The sequence below is a fragment of the Muscardinus avellanarius genome (assembly GCF_963383645.1).
Source record: "Muscardinus avellanarius genome assembly, chromosome: 13".
NCBI classification, from domain to species: Eukaryota; Metazoa; Chordata; class Mammalia; order Rodentia; family Gliridae; genus Muscardinus; species Muscardinus avellanarius.
In genome coordinates this window covers 68,265,859-68,285,669 of record NC_137799.1, presented here as the reverse complement: position 1 = coordinate 68,285,669, position 19,811 = coordinate 68,265,859, and the positions used below count along the sequence as shown (strand labels likewise).

Below are 19,811 nucleotides of genomic sequence, written 5' to 3'. Positions count from 1 at the left end.
CTCAGAAGATAACTGGATAAAAATGATCATTCTTAGTATCTGACTTATTTGGCACATCCTTATTTATATTCAAAATAAAATCAATAGAAATAAAACTATTTTTTCTTTTTCTTTTTTCCTTTTTTTTTTGGTGTGGTACTGGGGTTGTAACTTGTAACCAAGGGCCATTCTCAGAACTACAACCCCAGCCCTATCTTATTCTTTATTTTTGGAACAGGGTCTCACGAAGTTGCAGAGAGCCTCATGAGATTGCTGAGGCTGACCAAGAACCTGCGATCCTCCTGTCTCAGCCTCCCAAGTACTGGGATTACAAGCGTGCGCAACCACGCCCAGCTTAAAACATAATTTTCAAAGAATTCATACATACTCAAGTCTAAGGAAGAAGAGTGGCTAAATGCAAAGATGAGCTCTGCTCATCTGTCCAGTTACACATCTTTCTCATGGAGTAATTGAGGCTTTTTGGTCTGTTTGTGGAACTTTTGTTTGTAGAAATGCATAGACATAGGGCCAGATCTTGTTGGTTTCTGTTCCAGAGAATGTTTCCAACACCCCCTTTTTCCTAAAAATGAAAAACAAAACAAAAATAAGCACAGGTCTAGATCTTCCTAATTACCTTTTTCAAAGTTTTTCTATAAGAGGTGATAACATAGATTTAAGGGTTTCCCGAGGATAAAGTCTATGTTATTAAGAGAAAGAACTTGGCTAAGCATTGAAAAACCTAAGTTTTAGTTTCAGTTTTTGCCTCTGGTTTGCTGAAATGCACACAAAAAAATAATAGCTGCTGTTATTTATTGAGAATATATTGAGTATTAAACTTTGTGCTAAATGCTTTACATCTAACTGTTCATTTAGTCCTTTCCAAAATTCAGATCTTCTTATTCTACTGATAAAATTGTCTCTTTTATAAACAGTGACTTAGTTCAAATCACCAAGTTGGTAACAGAACATAGGGACAGTCAGATGCCCGGGACTTTCTTTGTCCCCTAGTCTTTTGCAAAAAGAGCTTTCCAACCCTTATCCTTCCTTTTTTGCTGACATTTACTTATTTTTCCTCTATTCTACCCTTGTGAATTTTAACAGAAAGAGGAATAGAAACTGTCAGTCTTACTGTTTTTCTTAGGCATTGATATTTATCTGGTTTTTCACCAAAGTCTATTTTAATTATTCTAGTTTTCTGTGGGTAATAGGGTGAGAAATGAGGTTCAGAATCTGGAGATTGCTTTTAAAACTATGGAGATCCCCTCAGAGATTCCAGCACTCTTGCTAACCCCCCTCCTGCGACCCATGTGCACACCTGAGCACACACACACACTGAATTAAACGCCACACAAGGGTAAATGAAAAACCCTGGTTTACTAATTTTTACAGGATCAGTCTTACCCTATAGCCCTTCTTAGATTTTCAGACGTTCACTAGCTAAAAAAGGATTTTTTTATTTGTGTGGTACTGGGGGGGGGGGGGGGTGGAACCCAGGGGCTTTTCTACCTCCGGGCTATACTCCCAGACCTATTTTATATTTTATTTGGAAACAGGGTCTCACTAAGTTGCTGAGAGCCTCACTAAGTAGCTGAGGCTGGCTTCGAACCTGTGCGATCCTCCTGTCTCAGCCTCCCACGCGCTGGGATTACACCACATCCGGCTAAGGATTCTTTTCTTAATACCACATAAAATTTGATAGTTACCTACTATTTTCTTAAACATTTGGCACAAGAAAAACTCTTCCAGTACAGTACTCTTTACATATTAGAAGCTTGTCAGCTTCCAAATTCACAGGCACCTAGTAAAAGCTTTTAAGAGAACATGCTTCTTAATGGTGTTAAATGTTTTGAAGAACCACTTTAATATGAAGCCACAGGGTCACAAATGGGTTTGTTACTGAGGGCTAAACTACAGGCACCTAAAGCTGTATCTTGGATGAGCATTTGTCTTTTCAATTTTTGTCTAATAAGATGGTACCAGCTCCAAAACTTAGTCCTCCAAAAAGTAAGAGCATCATGTTGTTTGTAGGCATAGACCAAGCCACTCTGTCCCACAGCTGAGAAGAGTTTTGAAAAATAACACAATTTCAGCATTTTTATATAACAATGCTATTACTAAAGTTCTTATCACTTTCTATTTTTAAGTCTAGTTTAAGTTCTGTGTGTAAGAACTCAGAAGAAAAACCCTGACTTAAGAGCAGAAACAAGAAGCCTTTCTAGAAAGACTAGGATATTTCAGGATAAGAATCCATGTCATTTCTCTCTTCAGCCTTCCCCAACTTCCTGCATTTTGGCAAAACTAATACTCAGAACCCTGGAGTGGTCGTACTATATGCCCAGCAGCCATGTGTCTCGCTTCCAGATACTGTTTACAATCTCCCTTCCAAACTCAGTCCTTGAGTTTGGTGAGTCCTTGAGCTCTGATGAGACTGTCCCCACTCCCCATCTTCATCCATGGCAAGGTCAGAGGTAATGCACGCTAACCAAACTTGCTGGCAAAGGGGCTGTCCTTTCTGCTGGGGTGGCTGAACTGATAGGAAGTCAAGTTGCTGCTGCACAGGGGAAGGCCCTGAGACTAAAGCCAACACAGGAAAATGAAGTTGAGAGACTGAGGCTTCAACACCTGGACCCAGCCATCTCTCTACCTTTGGACTTTTTAGCTGTATCACCAACAAATTCTGCTTTTGCTGAAGCCAGTGTGAATTAGGTTTTTTTTGTTGTTGTTTTTTGTTTTTTTGGCAGGTCTGGAGATGGAACCCAGGGGCATTCGACCTCCAAGCTACACCCCCAGTCCCATTTTTTATTTATTTTGAAACAGTGTCTCACTAAGGGCCTCACTAAGTAGCTGAGGCTTTCTGTAAAATATAAGCACACATCACACTGCACAGTAGACAACAGCTAACCCTGCTCTCCACCTCACCCACACAAAGAAGGTAAGTTGCTTGGGGCCTGATAGGAACTGAGTTTGTGTGGACCAAGGACCTGCATAGTGTCAACAGAGAAAATACTCACCAGCACTGGGTGATTTAGTAGACACCAGCGCTGCTTTGAATCTTGCCATGGTTTCACTGCATTCCCTTAACAACCCTATAAAGCAGGTACTATTTAGCTGTGTCTGCTTTTATAAATAGGTTATTGGAGACCAGAAGGTAAATACCTTGCTCAGGGCCACAGAGCTGGTAACCTTCAGAGGCAGGCTTTTTATACAAATATAGTAACTACTGCAGAAAGTAAATTGCCAATTCTTATAATTTCACCCTCCAGAGGTAACCATTAAAATAGATTGGAGACTACTGCTTCAGATTCACTGCACACCAACCCCATTACAACAATGACAGCCATAATGGCAGCCAATATTTATTCAGTGCTTACTATGTGCCCTGCGTGATTTTAAGAGTTGCACATATTAACTCACAGCTAAGCCTCTATTCTCTCCCCCATTTTATAGAGGGGCAAACAGGTTAAACAAGGGCTAAGGCCAGGTTAATTACACTGTGAGCAGGGACTTGGACTTGCGCGTTCTGGCTCAGGAGCCTGTACTCTTCACCATGACACGACTCCCTGGACACAATCATTGTTTAGTAAGTGAATGAAAGGGGAGGCATAAGGAGAAGGAAGGGCGGAGTAAGGAAACTTGTTTCTTAGCTGGCTTCAAGTACTTACTTGGTGTAGTTCCCATTTTGTTTGCGATGTGAATCCCCTGATGGACAGATAAAACCATGGTGGAAGCTCTTAAAGACTATTAGCCAAGTAAATGATCTGAGGTTGGCTGGCATTTGAGATTCTTCTGTACTACAGCAATGCTATTGGCTCACAGAGGGGTGTCCTGAGGCTGGCCTCGCCTGCACTCATTATAGCCCTCTCCACTTCAGCAGATCTCCCATCCCTCCCTGCTCAGTGACTGGCTCAGCGTGAGCAGTAACCTGGACCTAGAACAGGGCCTGGCATTCCCTGACCACAGTGGCTGCTCAATTGGCTGAGTGATGATGCTCAGAGCTTTTCTTGGTTGGGAGAGAGGTTACTCCTCAGCCCTTTGTCAAAGACAAAGCCCTGGCTATTCTGGCAAATGCCTGCAATCATGCAGGAACCCTGAGGACGAACCCAATACTCAAAAGAAGGCAAAGCTAAGACAGTGACCAAACTGATCAAACACAGGAGTGGCTAAGGCTCAGCCTGCCCTCTAGACTTCTCTGCAACACAAGCAAATGCATTTCCTTTATTGCTTAGGCCAGATGGAATAGGGTCTTCTGGTTTTTAGCATTTCAGCTATGAAACATGGACACAAAATGGCTTCATGCTTCACCATGCAAGAGAAGTTCTGAAAAGCAAAACTCACTGGTAATACTCCAATACCGGCTCTGTTAGGGCTTCATACGCCTTCAATCTCTTGACCACTGTCTCTGGTTTATCATCCTCACGTTGAATCAGCGGCTCTCCTGTGAGATCATCAATACCCTAAACAGGAGTTAGAAGGGAATGATATCATGATATCAAATACCTTATCTTTGAAGGATATTTTTTATAAGCAGTTCAGCTATTTTTAAACAGACATCTCTGTGCAAATATCAATCACAAAAATGTGCTAACTTATAAATAAATAGAAGACAAGATCACTGTAACACAGATCCATCAGACCCTCGGATCATAGTACTAAAGCTTGGTATGGAACGTCCACCACAGGTCTACGTGTTAGATTCTTGGTTGGTCCCAGCCATGGTGCCACTGGGAGGTGGTAAAATCTTTAAGAGGCAGAGCTACTGGGAGGTCGTAGGTCACTTGGGCATACCCTGAGAAGAGACTGTGGAACCCTGGTCTCTTCCGTTCACTTCCTCACCTTGAGGAGAGCAGCTGTGTTTTACCATGTACCTCCCGACCATGGGGTGATACTTCACAGGCCCAAAACAACGGGCCAGTGGATTACAGACTGAAACCTTCAAAACTATGAGCCAGAATAAGCCTTTTCTCCTTACAAGTTGGTCTCAGATATTTACTACAGTAGTGAAAAGCTGACTAACACAGTGTCAGTCACCTCTTTAGTAGAAAACTTTTCCAAGCAGCCTCAGAAATTCATATGTATAGAAAAAGATTCAGCTATGGACTGGGAATCTCAACTGTAAGCCAGTGTTGCAAATGCCTACCGCCTCAGCTCCTAACATATTTCTTGGCACAGAGTAGGGGATCCATACATTTTTTTGAACGAATAACCAGCCCCTGTTGCTCTTGGGGCACCTTTATTACCAAGTTTAGTGAGCTAGATCTGTCAAGTATACCAAGTAATCTGAGAGTACACCCTCAGGAGTTGTGGTTTAGGCAGATTTCCAAGTTCACAAAATGTATGCCCACAACAGCAAGAGGATTCGAGGACAGTATAAGCCAGTTCTACCACAACTACTCACCACAGTTTTGGGAGGGTTGAATTCGATGTTGTAGACTCGGCCACTGGCTGGATGAATCCAGCGAGCAGTGAGGCGTTGTTTAATGACCTCAAAGGGCACGTTCAGGTTAATCACTGTGTCTATCTGATAAGCTCTATCCAGGGCTTCTGCCTGTGGAAGTGTCCGTGGAAAACCTTTACAAAGTAAAAAATAAGTGGGATGAGGAGGGGGAGAAGAAGGGAAGAAGAAAAAGAAGGAAAAAATGTAGGGCCAGCTGAACAAAAGGAATAAAATTAGGCAATCTCATCATAGCTGTTGGACACCTGTGTTAATTTTTTTGTCAATTTGACTGGGTCACTGCGTGCCCAGATATTCGGTCAGATGTTCTGGGTTTATATGTAAGGTGTGTTTTTGTATGAAATTAACATTTAAATAGTTAGACTAAGTAAAGCATATTGCCTTCTCCAATGTAAACAGGCCTCAGCCCATCTATTTGAAGGCATAAATAGAACAAATCGCTAACCTTCCCAAGTAAGGGAGAATTCCTCCTGCCTGATTGCTATCTAACAAGAACATCCCCAGTTTCATGCCTTTGAACAAAAGTCAACTTTGCCCAAAACCCATATGCCTATTTTTAGAATATGACAGTAAACTATTAAAGCAGAGGAACAAGCCCTAGCATATAAACCAATTTGAGGGTCCCCAATCCAAAAATTTTAAATTCAGTGATGCTTAGAAAATGTTACATTTCAGAGCATTTTGGTTGTGTATGTGTGTGTGTGAGAGAGAGAGAGAGAAAGAGACGGAGAGAGAGAGACAGGATTCAACCCAGGAAAATCTGACCTCTGAGCAACATTCCCAGCCCTATTTTATTTTTTATTTTGGATATAACAGGATCTCACTAAATTTGAGACCTTCAGTAAGTTGCTACGGCTGCCCTCAAACCTGGGATCCTCCTATCTCAACCTCTCAAGTAGGAGGATTACAAGTATGTGCCACCATGCCCAACTTGATTCCAGAGCATTTGGGATTTGGGGTTCTCAGATGAGAGATGCCCACCGAGTAAAGTTTATGCAAATATCCCCAAATACAAAAAATTTAGAAATCTGGAACACTTCTAGTCCCAAAATTTTAGATATAGGATACTCAATCAGTACAGTTAAAGTAGTTTCAGTAATGTAGTTGAAAAATACAGAGAGTGGCACATGTAATTGGTTAGTGAACCCAGAAATAGACCCAAGTATATTACAGAATTTAAAATAATATTTTGATTCCAGGTTTTTTTTTATTTTGCACTGTTGTTACTAAGAACATTTTGTCTAGAACACCAAGCAAAATTAAACTTGATAGAAGTAGTACATTTTTCAAAACTGACAAAGATTAAAACTGCACATGCAATAATTGGTTGGAGCTAAAAATATATTTTCTTGTTAGCACTAAAACATGGAAAACTTTGCCTGTGACCTAGATGTTATCATATGCTATAATAACAATTACAATGGCAAAATTGTACCCAGGAAACCTGGACTTGGGCTTAGTATCCTATGAAGAAAGCTTATAATGGCAAAAAACTCAATCTAGAAGACTTTCTGTTGTCCCCAAATGGATAATAAATCAAACATTTGTTAAAAAATTTATAGTGAAGTAAAAGTGAGCCTGATAAAAACAATTGTAATACACTTAATGAAAACAAATGGAATGTGTTAGCCAAATCTGATGAGTGTTTTCTAGGTTCCAGAATCTGTAATGTGAATTTTATTTTTCCCTTAGTACTGAGGATTGAACCCAGGGGCATTCTGCCTCTGTGCTATATCCCCAATCCTATTTTTTATTATTATTATTATTATTATTATTATTATTATTATTATTAATTTTTTTTTTTGGTGGTACTGGGGATGGAACCCTTCTACCTCCAGGCTATACTCCCAGACCTTTTTTTTTTTAATTATTATTTTTTGGTGGTGCTGGGGTTCCTGGAAGCCCTTCTACCTCCGGGCTACACTCCCAGACCTATTTTATATTTTTGAAACAGGGTCTCTTACGCCAGCGCGGCTGGCTTTGAACCTGCGCCATCCTCCTATCTCCACCTCCCAAGCACGGGGATTACAAGTGTGCGCCACCACACCCGGCTCCCAGACCTATTTATATATATATATATATTTGTGTGTGTGTGTGTGGTACTGGGGGTGGAACCCAGAGGCTTTTTACCTCCAGGCTATAGTTCCAGCCCTATTTTTATATTTTATTTTGAAACAGGGTCTCACTAAGTTGCTGAAAGCCTCACTAAGTAGCTGAGGCTAGCTTCGAACTTGTGTGATCCTCCTGTCTCAGCCTCCCAAGCACAGGGATTACAAGTGTGCGCCACCATGTCCAGCTTATTATTATTATTATTATTTTTTTTTTTTTGGGTACTGGGGTTCCTGGAAGCCCTTCTACCTCCAGGCTACACTCCCAGACCTATTTTTATATTTTTTTTATTTAGAAACAGGGTCTCCTAAGCCAGCGTGCGCGGATGGCTTCGAACCTGCGCGATCCTCCTGTCTCCGCCTCCCAAGCGCGGGGATTACAAGCGTGCGCCACCACTCCCGGCTTATTATTATTATTTTTAAATTTTGAAACATAGTCTCACTAAGTTGTTGAGTCCTATTTTATTATTATTTTTTTAAATTTTTGAAACATGGTCTCACTAACTTGCTGGGGGCCTAACTAAATTGCTGAGGCTGGCCTTGAATCTGTGATCCTCCTTTCTCAGCCTTCCAAGTACTGTAATTACAGGCATGTGCCACCATGCCCAACTACAAAGCTCTTAATTAAGCACTGGGTATGCAATGTGAACACAAGCTACCTGACCCAATACCTATGCTCATAACAGGGTTTACACTTAAAATAAAAAAGCCTCAATAAAGATACCTCTTGATTGGTATGATTCTGATTAAAATGTTACACTCATTAACTTAGAACCAAACATCCGCTGAAACAAAGGACTTCATTCAAAATAACTTCTACTAAGAGAAGGATACTTTTGCAACAGAACAATGACAAAAATCATGTAGGGATATGTGCATATGTGAGTATATATCTGTATTTTTAAACTAGTAACCATAGAGAAATGCCAGTGTGAATTACAAACCAAACCAAAGTAGTTGCTCTTAAAGGATGTGATCATTGAAGACTAAGGCTGTCTCCTACATATTTACATTCTCTTTAATTTTTAAAAGGAAAAGGTATTGTTGCAAGAGAACAATAGCAAAAATAAGAAACAAACGCTCCCATGCCAGGCCCTTCCTTGTGGCCCTGCCTCTGCCCCACTGGTGACCACAGGCCGCTCACGTGGATAACTCGCCACTGCCCTGTGCCAAGCCGCAGGTCCACTCTGCTCCACTGTAACCTCTTCCTGTTTCTCCAACCACATGTGGCCTCTCACATATTGGAATGCTTTTAAACTCCTCTGGTTTAACATAGGAGCAAGACTTCATTAAACTTTTATTAAACTAAATTTTGAAGCATGCATCTATTTTTCTTTTTATTCTTTTTTTTTTTTTAGGTACTGGGGATTGAACCCAGGGGTACTCTACCTTCGAGCTATATCCCCAGCCCTATTTTTTTATTTTTTTTTATCCTTTATTTTATAATAGGTTCTCGCTAAGTTGTGGAGGGCCTAAGTAGCTGAGGCTGGCCGCAAACTTGTGATCCTCCTTGTCTCAGGCCCCCAAGTACTGGGATTACACATGTTGGCTATCATACCCAGATATATTTTCTATTAGACAAAAAAAGTAAGTAGCTACTTCCCTACCACATTATTCTCTATTCGCAGCTTCTAACTTACCTCAGAACACCTCCTGGTATCTGTATTTATCCAAATTTTTATCGGCTTCTTTATTACTTGTCTGCTATTAGAATATATTTTCCACACTGTAAGGATTTTGCAAGGTTCTGGGCAGCTTTTGGCAAATAGCTGACATGCAGTCAGTATTTGTGTAATGAATAATTATTTGAATCCTGGTATGCTTAGTATCTAGTGTTTAGCATCATCTCTACACACCAAAGACCTCCTGTAAAATGTTTTAACAATTTCTGTATCAAGATTTAGTATAAATTTTTTTGTTTTTTTGTTTTTTGTTTTTGGTGGTACTGGGATTCCTGGAAACCCTTCTACATCCAGGCTACACTCCCAGACCTATTTTATACTTTTTTTTTTTTTAATTTGGAAACAGGGTGTCTTAAGCCAGCGCGGCTGGCTTCAAACCTGCACGCTCCTCCTGTCTCTGCCTCTCAAGCGCGGGAATTACAAGCGTGCACCACCATGCCCGCACAAGATTTAGTATAAATTTTGACAGCAGTCACAGTCAGTGACCTGTAGATAAATCTAATTTTTTTTCCTCATGATACTAGCTCCAAAAAATAAACCAGAGTAAGTGCTCTGCCCAACCTCTGCCTTTATTTGTCCCCTCCATCTTCCTGACACAAGCTGAGCCCACTTGGAACCTTTGTGCAAACTTCAAAGTTATGCACCTTCTTGGATAAAGCAAGTGATGGCTGCAGGGCACTGTGTGCTTGTGCATGACGGTGGGGGTTGGGCTGAAGTAACAGAGAATACAGATCAGCCTACCCGCTGACAAAACAAGGCATTATCACTTCAAATTTGAATGAAAGGCTAATCCCTTTTTTTTTTTGGCGGTACTGGGGATGTGGAGATGGAACCCAGGGGCATTGTACCCCCGAGCTACACCCCCAGCCCTATTTTTTAGTCTTTTAATTTTTGGAACAGGGTCTCACTAAGTTGTGAAGGGCCTCCCTAACTAACTGAGGCTGTCTGTGAACTGTGATCCTTCGGTCTCAGCCTCCCAAAGGCTGGGATTATAAATGTGCGCCACCAGGCCCAGATGGCTAATCCCAATTTTAAAAAACAAATCTCTTTTGTATCCTCTCTGTATCAACAAAGCAATTATAAACTGCTAACTTGCTAAGGCAATTTAGACCAAGCCATATTCAAGGAGCCTCTGGCTGGGGAAAATCGGCTGCTCGTATTGTCACTCTTGGACCTTCCTCGTTTTGTGGCGATCTCTTTTCATCATAAAATATTCTTAAAAAGTATGGGGAAGGAACTAAAGTCACATCTGAAGGGCACTTAGAAATCATGCAGGCCAGCCGGACGTGGTGGCGCACGCTTGTGATCCCTGCGCTTGGGAGGCTGAGACAGGAGGATCGCACGGGTTCGAAGCCAGCCTCAGCTACTTAGTGAGGCTCTCAGCAACTTAGTGAGACCCTGTTTCCAAATAAAAAAATATGTAAAATAGGTCTGGAGTATAGCCCGGAGGTAGAAAGCCTCTGGGTTCCACCTCCAGTACCACCAAAAAAAAGAAAGAAAGAAATCATGTAGTCTTGTCAGGCATGGTGGTACACATCTAATTCCAGTACCTGGTGGAGCCAAGGCAGAAGGATCACAGCTTTAAGGCCAGCCTCAACTTAGCAAGTCAGTCCCTTTTCAGAATATATATACGCTCGTTCTCTTGCCAGCACTTTCATTTGGAGCAGCTGATATGCTTAGAACACTCCACTTACCATCCAGCAGCCAGTTATACTGGGTGAGATTCTTCAGCTCATGTAGGGCCAGCCGCGTCATGACATCATCTGGGATGAGCTTCCCTTGGTCAATGAAAGTCTTGGCCAACACACCGATCTCTGCAGCAGAGGAGGATAATCAGTTAGTATATTTGTTTTATCTTAGTCTGGGCCCTAGGAATTGGTTGCCTAAAAGTGACCTCTGCTTTTTTGCTAAAAACATGAGGATACAAAATAAGCCTATTCCAAATCCTCTAATGTGAGAAAAATGTATGCATGTAATTTATATAAGAGAAAAAATAATGCAAAGCTGAGGAGAATATATTAAAAGTGGTCTCTGTGTGACAGAATTTTGTGATTAGTTTTTACGTGTTTGTGCTTTTCTGTGTTTTCTAAATTTTCTATCAGAAAAAAAAATATGGAATGACTGAAGTTATCTTCCTTTTTTGTGTGTGTGTGATACTTGGAACCCAGGGGCTTTTCTACCTCTGGGCTATCTTCCCAGACCTATTTTATATTTTATTTGGAAACAGGGTCTCACTAAGTAGCTGAGGCTGGCTTTGAACCTGTGTGATCTCTTGTCTCAGCCTCTTAAGCACTGAGATTGCAAGCATGCGCCACCATGACCAGCACACTCTTTTTAAGAGTTTGAAGTCTTTATTATTTTGAAGTGGCTCAGCTTAAATTTCTGCCATCATTTGTTAGTGTAGAAATTTTTCTAATCCTCTAAAATAGGAGCTGATATCATAAAAAATAATTCAACTTTTTACTGTGATCATATTATACTTTTATTAATAAAACACTCTGGAAAAGGATTTATGAACAATTTAAAATATTACCCACAACTGTGTCATTCTTACCCCAAAATTTTTAGTCTCTTTAATCTCTTTACATTGCCCTGCCAAACTATACACACATATATATTAGAATTATATATCAGAATTATAAAAGTGTTACTTGTATATATAAAATTTCATGTTCTTTTAACTAAGTATTATTTTAAAATACTTTTCAGTGATATAGTCATTTCTGATAAATATTCCTCTTCAGCAACACATATTTGTTTCATATATAAAAGTATACTTTCTTACAGCAGTACTGCTAGACAGATTATGTAAATTAGTCTTGGCTTTTCCTTATCACTGCTGCTTTTTAAGATCTTAACATGCTTTCTAGCTGGACTTGGTAGCACATACTTGTAATCCCAGTACTTGGGAGGCTAAGACAGGAAGATCACAGGTTCAAAGCCAGCCTCATCAGCTCTCAGCAAGTTAGTGGTCTGGGGTATAGCCCCAGCCCAGAGATAGAAGGCCCCTGGGCTCTACTCCCAGTACCAAAAAAAAAAAAAAAAAAAAAAGCTTTTTTTCTTATTTCTTTCCCATTTCCCAGCAACACACACACACACACACACACACACACACACACACACACACACACACGATGTATCTTGTGTTTTCTCTGTTGTGCTTGCAACCACTTGTCCCTCCATTTATCTGCCTGTTATAATGCAGTAGAAGCACCCTGCCAGATGCAGCCACCAATCTTGGGCTTCCAGACTCCAGAACCACGAGCCAAACAAACTTCTTACCATTATAAACTACCCAGTCTCAGGTATTTAGTTATAACAACAGAAAATGGATTCAACTCTCAAGAGACATCTTAAAGGACCCTTCACAATGAGGCATCCTTCAACCTCTTAGGAAACCAAAAGTCGCTCCTCCAGACTTCCATGTCACAGATTTTTCTATCATGCTGCTGAAAGTATGTGTCTACATGTTATGTATTGAAGTGTGTCAGCCCCAAATTCGTATGTTGAAACCCTAATCCCCAATGTGACTATATTTAGACTTAGGGCCTTTCAGGGCATAATTAAGATTACATGAGGTCAAAGGAGTGGGGCCCATAAAACTGGTGTCCTTAGAAGCAGAGGGAGAGACAGGAGGAGTGCTTGGGCACAGATGAAATGCCACGGAGAACAGAGAGAGAAGGCAGCTGTCTACAAGACGGAATGAAAGGCCTTGGCAGGCACCAGGCCTTCCAGAGAGTGTCTTCTTGGACTTCAGGCTTCAGAACTATGAGAAAATAAGTTCTGTTGTTTAAGATACCCAATCTGTGGTATGCTGTTTTGGCAGCCTGAGCTAATACACATGCCCATGCCCTATTAGCATCTCTGGTGAAATTTACTCATCTCTGTGACTAGTTCTTAGCACACGTTAGGTACTTGATGGATGAGTGATGGATGTGCGGATGGAGAGATGAGCTCCCTGGGTTCTCTGGATTCTAGCCATGAAATTGTAAAACGCATTATGTTTTTAAAAAATTACCAATCTAGCAAAGGCCTATTTCTTTCAAACAGTATTCCTTATTAAGCTTATTTTTTAAAAATTGCTTATTAGCCGGGTGTGACGGTACACACTTGTAATCCCCGTACTTGGGAGGCTGAGACAAGAGGATCACAGGTTTGAGGGCAGCAAGTAATGACAGTCCCATCAACCCAGCAAGACCCTGTTTCAAAATAAAAATAAAATAGGTGTGGGGTGTAGTTCAGAAGCAGAATGTCTCTGAGTTCAATCCCCAGTACCACAAAAAACAAAACAAATTGTTTTTTAAACTATTTAAACTATGCACACCCATAAAATAATAGGAAAAGAGAAACAACCGAACTGTACTTCAACTCATGAACAAATAAAATGTAGTATATTCATACAAAAGAGCAATACTCAATAAAAAGGAATGAAGTACTAATACACAGTACAATATGAGTAAACCTTGAAAATACTAAGCTAAGCCAGGAACAGTGGGATGCCAGCTGCTGTCATAGCTACAAGAGGCTAAGGCAGGAGGATGCTTGAGTTCAGGAATTCAGGGCCAGCCTGGGTAACAAGGAGACCCTGCCTCATAAGGAAAAAAAGAAACAAAACCGAACCTATACTATGTTAAGTGAAAGATGCCAGATGTGTTAATCATCCATTAGTATGAAATGTCCAGACTATACAAATCAAGAGATACAGTGGTATATTAAGTGTTGCCAGAGGCTCAGAGAGGGTTGGGTGCGGTGGAACAGGAATGGGAGTGACTAATAGGTACAGGGGTTTTTTTGTGTGTGTAATGAAAATGTTCTACAATTGGTGGTGGTGATGATGGTTGCACAATTCTATGAATATACTAAAGTCCACTGAATTGTATGCTTTAACTGGATAAACTCTCTGGTATGAGAATCATATCTGAACAAAGCTGTTAGGAAAAAGAATGAATTGGGATACTCCTGTTGGAAAGCAATATCGTTAAAGGTTCAAAATAGTACGCACAGCGTGATACCATTTATGTAAAAACAAACACAGAATAGTAGGAAGACATCTGGTTGTACGTGCGTGAAATGCCCTGAAGGGTCTTTTAACTAAATATCCTTTTAGATAGTCTGGAATTCCTATTGCCTATTACAAATTGAATTGTTTATCATAACAAAAATAATTTCAACTATCAATATCACCCTATTACGCATGCCTATGCTCCATGGGTATTCAGTCATGTTCTGTGAAGACATACAGACAACCTGGGAGCTGACAGAAGTTTTGCATATTATCTGCTGAGTTGGACTCTACCAGCTTATAGATGAGAACAAATGAGAGTCAGAGTGCTTAGCTATCTATCCAGGGTTCTACCTTTGAGAAACACAATAGTGTGGTGCAGTTTCTCAAACTCTGAGCAATCACGTGGCGACTGTGCAATTTCTACCGTAAGTGAACTACTTACTGTTTATGGTTTTCTTTATATTTTTCCTCTCCTTTCCCTCTATGGTTTTCTTTTTTTAAAATTTATTTTATTTTATTTTTGCGGGTCTGGGGATGGAACCCAGAGGCATTTGACCTCCGAGCTACACCCCCTGCCCAATTTTTTTTTTTATTCTTTAATTTGAAACAGGGTCTCACTGAGTTGCGGAGGGCCTAAGTAGCTGAGGCTGTCTGTGAACCGTGATCCTCCGGTCTCAGCCTCCTAAATGCTGGGATTACAAGCATATGCCACCACCTCCAGCCAGAGGTGTCAAGTTTTAACAGTGTCACCTTTATCATATCTTCTGGGATGTTCACCTTTGCCATATGAATTATATTCATAGCTTATATCTTAAACCACACTTACAGATGAGGAAAACTTCTAGGCCAAACTGGTCAACAGCTGAAAAGAAAGCATAGAGATCTCCTGGGATGATTTTTAACTTCAGCTATACAATACAGCCATGGGTTATATAAAACACAGCACCTTCATGTTGCTTGCTAGAAATTACACACCAGAAATTTAGTGGAAAGAAAATGTAAAGATGCTGCCAAATATTCATGTACAAGGATGGTCACAACAGTATTATACAAAGAGTGTTTAACAACATAAATGTGCAGCAATTGGAAAACTGTTTTAACTCACAACTTTAATGAAATCAAAAATATTTTTAAGACTGCTTAATATTGTGTGAATATGCTCACAATAATTGAGAATAAAAAGTATCCCAAATATGGAAATTTTACAAATGTAACAGATAGGAAAAAAGAATAAAAGAGAAAGAAGTAAAGAATTAATTTATAATTGTCTCTATGTGGTAAGGCGGAATCATGGAAGACCTTAATTTTCCCTTTTAATATTTTCATTACTTTTTTTCTTTATAATAAATATGATTTATTTTTTGTATCAGAAAGCTTGAAGCATGAATCGGTATTTTTTCTCCAAATTACACTTTTTTTGGTGCTGATCCTGTGGAAAATATCTAATCCATTCATAAATATTTACTAAGAATATAGTCTCAGCCTGGAGATACAGGACTGTGCCAGATACTGTTCTGTAATAACAGATTATTATTAACATCTGCAATAACAAATTGCTAACATCTGTACTAACAATCTCATAATACCTTTCCAAACTTTATTTTCTATTTTTCTTGTTAAAGAATTGCCCATACTTCTTTGAAGAGCTCTAGCAAGTGACCCAGCCACTCAAGACCTGCTGCTTCTGCTGCTCAGACAGGATAGATAGTCGGACCCTGCAGAGCCATTCCTAGAGGCTGGCTGGGGGCTCCGTGCAAGCTTTTGCACTTTCCTGAGCTGAGAGAGTACAAGTACTTTGAACTATGACCCTGCAAAGATTTCTCTCATTACACTCCTATCCTCTTGACCTGAATCATTTCCTTAAAGAACTGTTTGTTTTTCTTTTTCTAAGAATCGCCCATAAAAACTCCAGGACAGGCAGGTGCCCAAGGCAAACTGAACATCTTTTTGTGTTCCTTTCTTCCTCCCTCCCTCTAGAAGCCACCAGCAGGAATGTCAGGGGATGTAAAAGATAAGCAAAGAGGCCAGGCCAGGCATGGTGGCCACACCTGAAATCCCAGTGCTTGGGAGGCTGAACAGGAAGATCATGGGTTCAGGAGACCTGCCTCAGCATCTCTGTGAGACTCCCAGCAACCTAGCGGGATCCTGTTTCAAAACAAAAAAATAAAAAGTGGTCTGGGAGTATAGCTCAGAAATAGAATGCCCTTAGGTTTAATTCCCAGTACCTACAAATATAAATAAAGAAAGCAAGGAGTATCATTTTATTTTCAAGAAGTTTATTCTATCGGCTTATATTCAGTTTTTAAAAAATGATTTGTTGCCGGGCGTGGTTGTGCACGCTTATAACCCCATGCTTAAGGGGCAGAGACAGGAGGATCGCGCAGGTTCGAAGCCAGCCGCTCGCTGGCTTAGGAGACCCTGTTTCCAAATAAAAATGTAAAAATAGGTCTGGGAGTGTAGCCCGGAGGTAGAAGGGCTTCCAGGAACCCCAGTACCGCCAAAAAAAAAAAAAAGATTTGTTTTCATAACTGAACACTTTTTGCTGAAGGTGTCCTCTAACTACAGTTATGCCCCAGTGTTCAGTAATTTTCAGAATTCTTCACTCACTGCTGGGGGGGGGGGGGGGTACTGTAATCACAGTACTTGGGAAGGTTGAGACCAGAGGACTTTAAATTCAAATCCAGCCTGAGCAACTTAGGAAGACTCTGACTCAGAAAAAATAAAAATAAAAAATAAAAAGGGCTGGGGGCATAGCTCAGTGGTAGAGTACCTCTGAGTTCATTCCCCAGTGCCAGGGAAAAAAAATTTTTTTTGAGTAACTGCATACCAACCAGTTGCAATCAACAGTATTAGGGACTGTTTAGTGTTACCCAACTGCTTCAATGTGTTGCATCAAGTACATTTGGATAGAGAATCAAAAAGCTTAAATCTTTTTATAGGATTTAATTAGCAATAAACTTCTCTTTAGATCAATGTTACTGGATCTGCTGGATACCGAATCAAAGATCTCCAAGAGATAAACTAGAAACACTAAGTTGAAGCCTGGTGTGGTGGCCCACGCTTGTAATCCCAGCAGTTGGGAGGCTGAGACCGGAGGATGGCGGTTCACATACAGCCTCAGCTGCTACTTAGGCCCTTTGCAACTCAGGGAGACCCTGTTTCAAAATAATAAAAAAAAAACTGGGAAATTGGGCTGGGGGTATAGCTCAGAGATAGAATGCCCTGGGTTCCACCCCAAGTACAAAAAAAGAAAGAAAGAAAGAAAGAAAGAAAGAAAGAAAGAAAGAAAGAAAGAAAGAAAGAAACTAGGTTGATTTTTTTTTTAATGTCAGTATTTTTTTTAAACAAAAGAACCAAAAATCTCACCTGGAATTAGCTTAAATCTCCATCAAGAGGGTACTAATTAAATAAATCATACTGGATTCTGCAAACAGATACCTATACAAACAAAATGAAAAGGATTTCTCCTATGTTTCCATGTGAAAAAATATCCTAGGTGCAAAGTGAAGACAGAATGCAGAGTACAGACATAAAATAGTTACACATGACACCAAACAGAAGAAGTGCTTGTACACAAACATTTCTACAAGGAAACGCATTGTTCCTCTCTAAAGAATGAGACTAAGGCAAGGAGCGAGAAAACTTTGCTTTTTATTTTATGCACTTCTTCTATTCTATCCAAACTTTCTTTTTTAACTTTGTACGGCCATTACTTCTATGTTTATGGGTTTCAAAGTGAGTGTTCAAATGGGTTCTGTTTTAGAAGTAAAGGTTAACACTTCTTAGAAAAACAAAACCCTATTGACTTTTTTTTTGTGGGGGGGAGGGGGGTCTGGGGATGGAACCCAGTGGCGTTAGACCTTCGAGCTACACCCTCTGCTCTATTTTTTATTCTTTATTTTGAAACAGGGTCTCACTAAGTTGCAGAGGGCCTCACTAAGTAGCTGAGGTCCTCAGCTACTTGGTGATCCTTCTGTCTCAGCCTCCCGAATGCTGGGATTACAAGCAAGCACCACCACGCCCGACCCCTATTGACTTTTTAAAAATAGCCTTCTTGATAGAATTTATATACCACAAATTCATCCATTATAAAGTGTACTATTGCCTGGATTTTGCACTGAATGTTAGGTATTTGGCATGAGAAACAAAACAATCTTTTATGTAACCATGCACGAGGATATCTTTAGTGTTTAAGAAATCTCTGGGGGTATCAAAATCTAAGCCACTGCTCAAAAAGTACAGAGCAAGCCGGGCAAGGTGGCCCACACTTGTAGCCCCAGCATTTGGGAGGCTGACACAGGAGGATCGCGGTTCTCAGACAGCCTCAGCTACTGATTGAGGCCCTTTGCAATTCAGTGAGAACTATTTCAAAATAAAGAATACAAAACAGGGTTGGGGGTGTAGCTCTGGGGTAGAATGGCCCTGGGTTTCATTCCCAGTGCGGGGGTGGGGGGGTGGACAGAGCAGCACAGCGAGCCGGGTGTGGTGGCACACACCTATAATTCCAGTTCTTGGGAGGCTAAAACAGGAGTATCCAGGTTTGAGGACAGCCTCAGCAACTTAGTGAGACTCTGATCAAGCTAGCGCGACCCTGTTTCAAAATTTAAAAATTGGGCTGGGGATGTATCTCCGGGGTAGAATGCCTCTGGGTACAAGCCCAAATAAAAAAACAAAAAAAAAAAAAAAAAAAAAACACAGCAGTGATTGAAACGAGAATAAATAAAACTTGGCTTTGAGATCAAGAGGGAAAGGCCAGGACTACAAGATCCCAGAGCTTCAGCGAAGGGGGCTGGGAGTGGAGGAAGAAAAGAAAACAAGCCCAGCAGGGCCAGAGCCAGTTTCTCGCGCACCAGGCGCAGCGGAGTCAGACCCAGCTCAGCTCCACCGACCCGGACCCGCGCCTCCCAAACAATGCCCAGTGGCTTCCTTTTCATCCCCGAACTCCGCGGCGTCCTACTTCCGAGTCCGCCCGCAGCTGCCCAGCGGCCTCGGCTCGGGGCGCGGCGGGCTGGGGGTGGGGGGGCAGAGGGGGCGCCGCGCCCAGCCCGGACCCCGCCCGCCCGCCCGCCCGCGCCCACCTGTGCCCTGCAGCATGTTGCGCCGCAGCAGGTCCCCGCTGGAGAGGTGCTTCAGCTCGAAGTGCTGGGTGATGCGCGACGACACGGTGCCCTTGCCCGAGCCCGGAGCCCCCATGATCACGGCGCGCAGCAGCCGCGCGGACGCCCCCATGGCCGCGGCGCTGGGCGCTGGGCGCGGGGCGGCGGGGCGGGCGGAGGCGCGGAGCCCGCCCCCCGGAAGTGAGCGGCCGCCCCGCCCCGCCCCCCGGGGCCCGCCCCGCCCCCAGCCGCCGGGACCCGCCCCGCCCCCCCGAGGCTCCGCCTGCCCCAACCCCAGCAACCCCGCGGCGCCGGGGCCCCAGCCGGGTGCACCGCGCTGCCCGCCACCCACCCCCGGCATCTGCGCGCCCCCCGCCCTCCCCAGTCCTCCTGGCCGCCACCTCCTCTCGCAGTCCTGGTCCCCGGCCGCGCCAGGCCCTGTCCAGCCAGCCCCCGACAGAGGCGCCGCGTCCCGCTTGGAGCCCCTGC

At 42.0% G+C, this 19,811-nt stretch overlaps 1 protein-coding gene across 3 annotated transcripts; it reads right to left on the bottom strand.

Annotated features, from left to right (window-relative positions):
• Positions 1–328: 328 nt before the first annotated feature.
• On the bottom strand, positions 329–19,455 carry AK3 (adenylate kinase 3; the record flags this gene model as incomplete). Of its 3 annotated transcripts, none has more annotated exons than XM_080708362.1 (5): positions 329–559; positions 4,315–4,433; positions 5,375–5,547; positions 10,916–11,035; positions 19,305–19,455. In XM_080708362.1, 5 exons carry the CDS (start codon positions 19,453–19,455, stop codon positions 439–441), a joined length of 684 nt encoding a protein of 227 aa, XP_080564488.1. In that variant the 3' UTR covers positions 329–438. The 3 variants fall into 3 exon arrangements, with proteins under 3 accessions (XP_080564488.1, XP_080564489.1, XP_080564490.1); XM_080708363.1 differs by having other exon boundaries at positions 5,378–5,547; XM_080708364.1 differs by lacking the exon at positions 10,916–11,035.
• Positions 19,456–19,811: the final 356 nt, after the last annotated feature.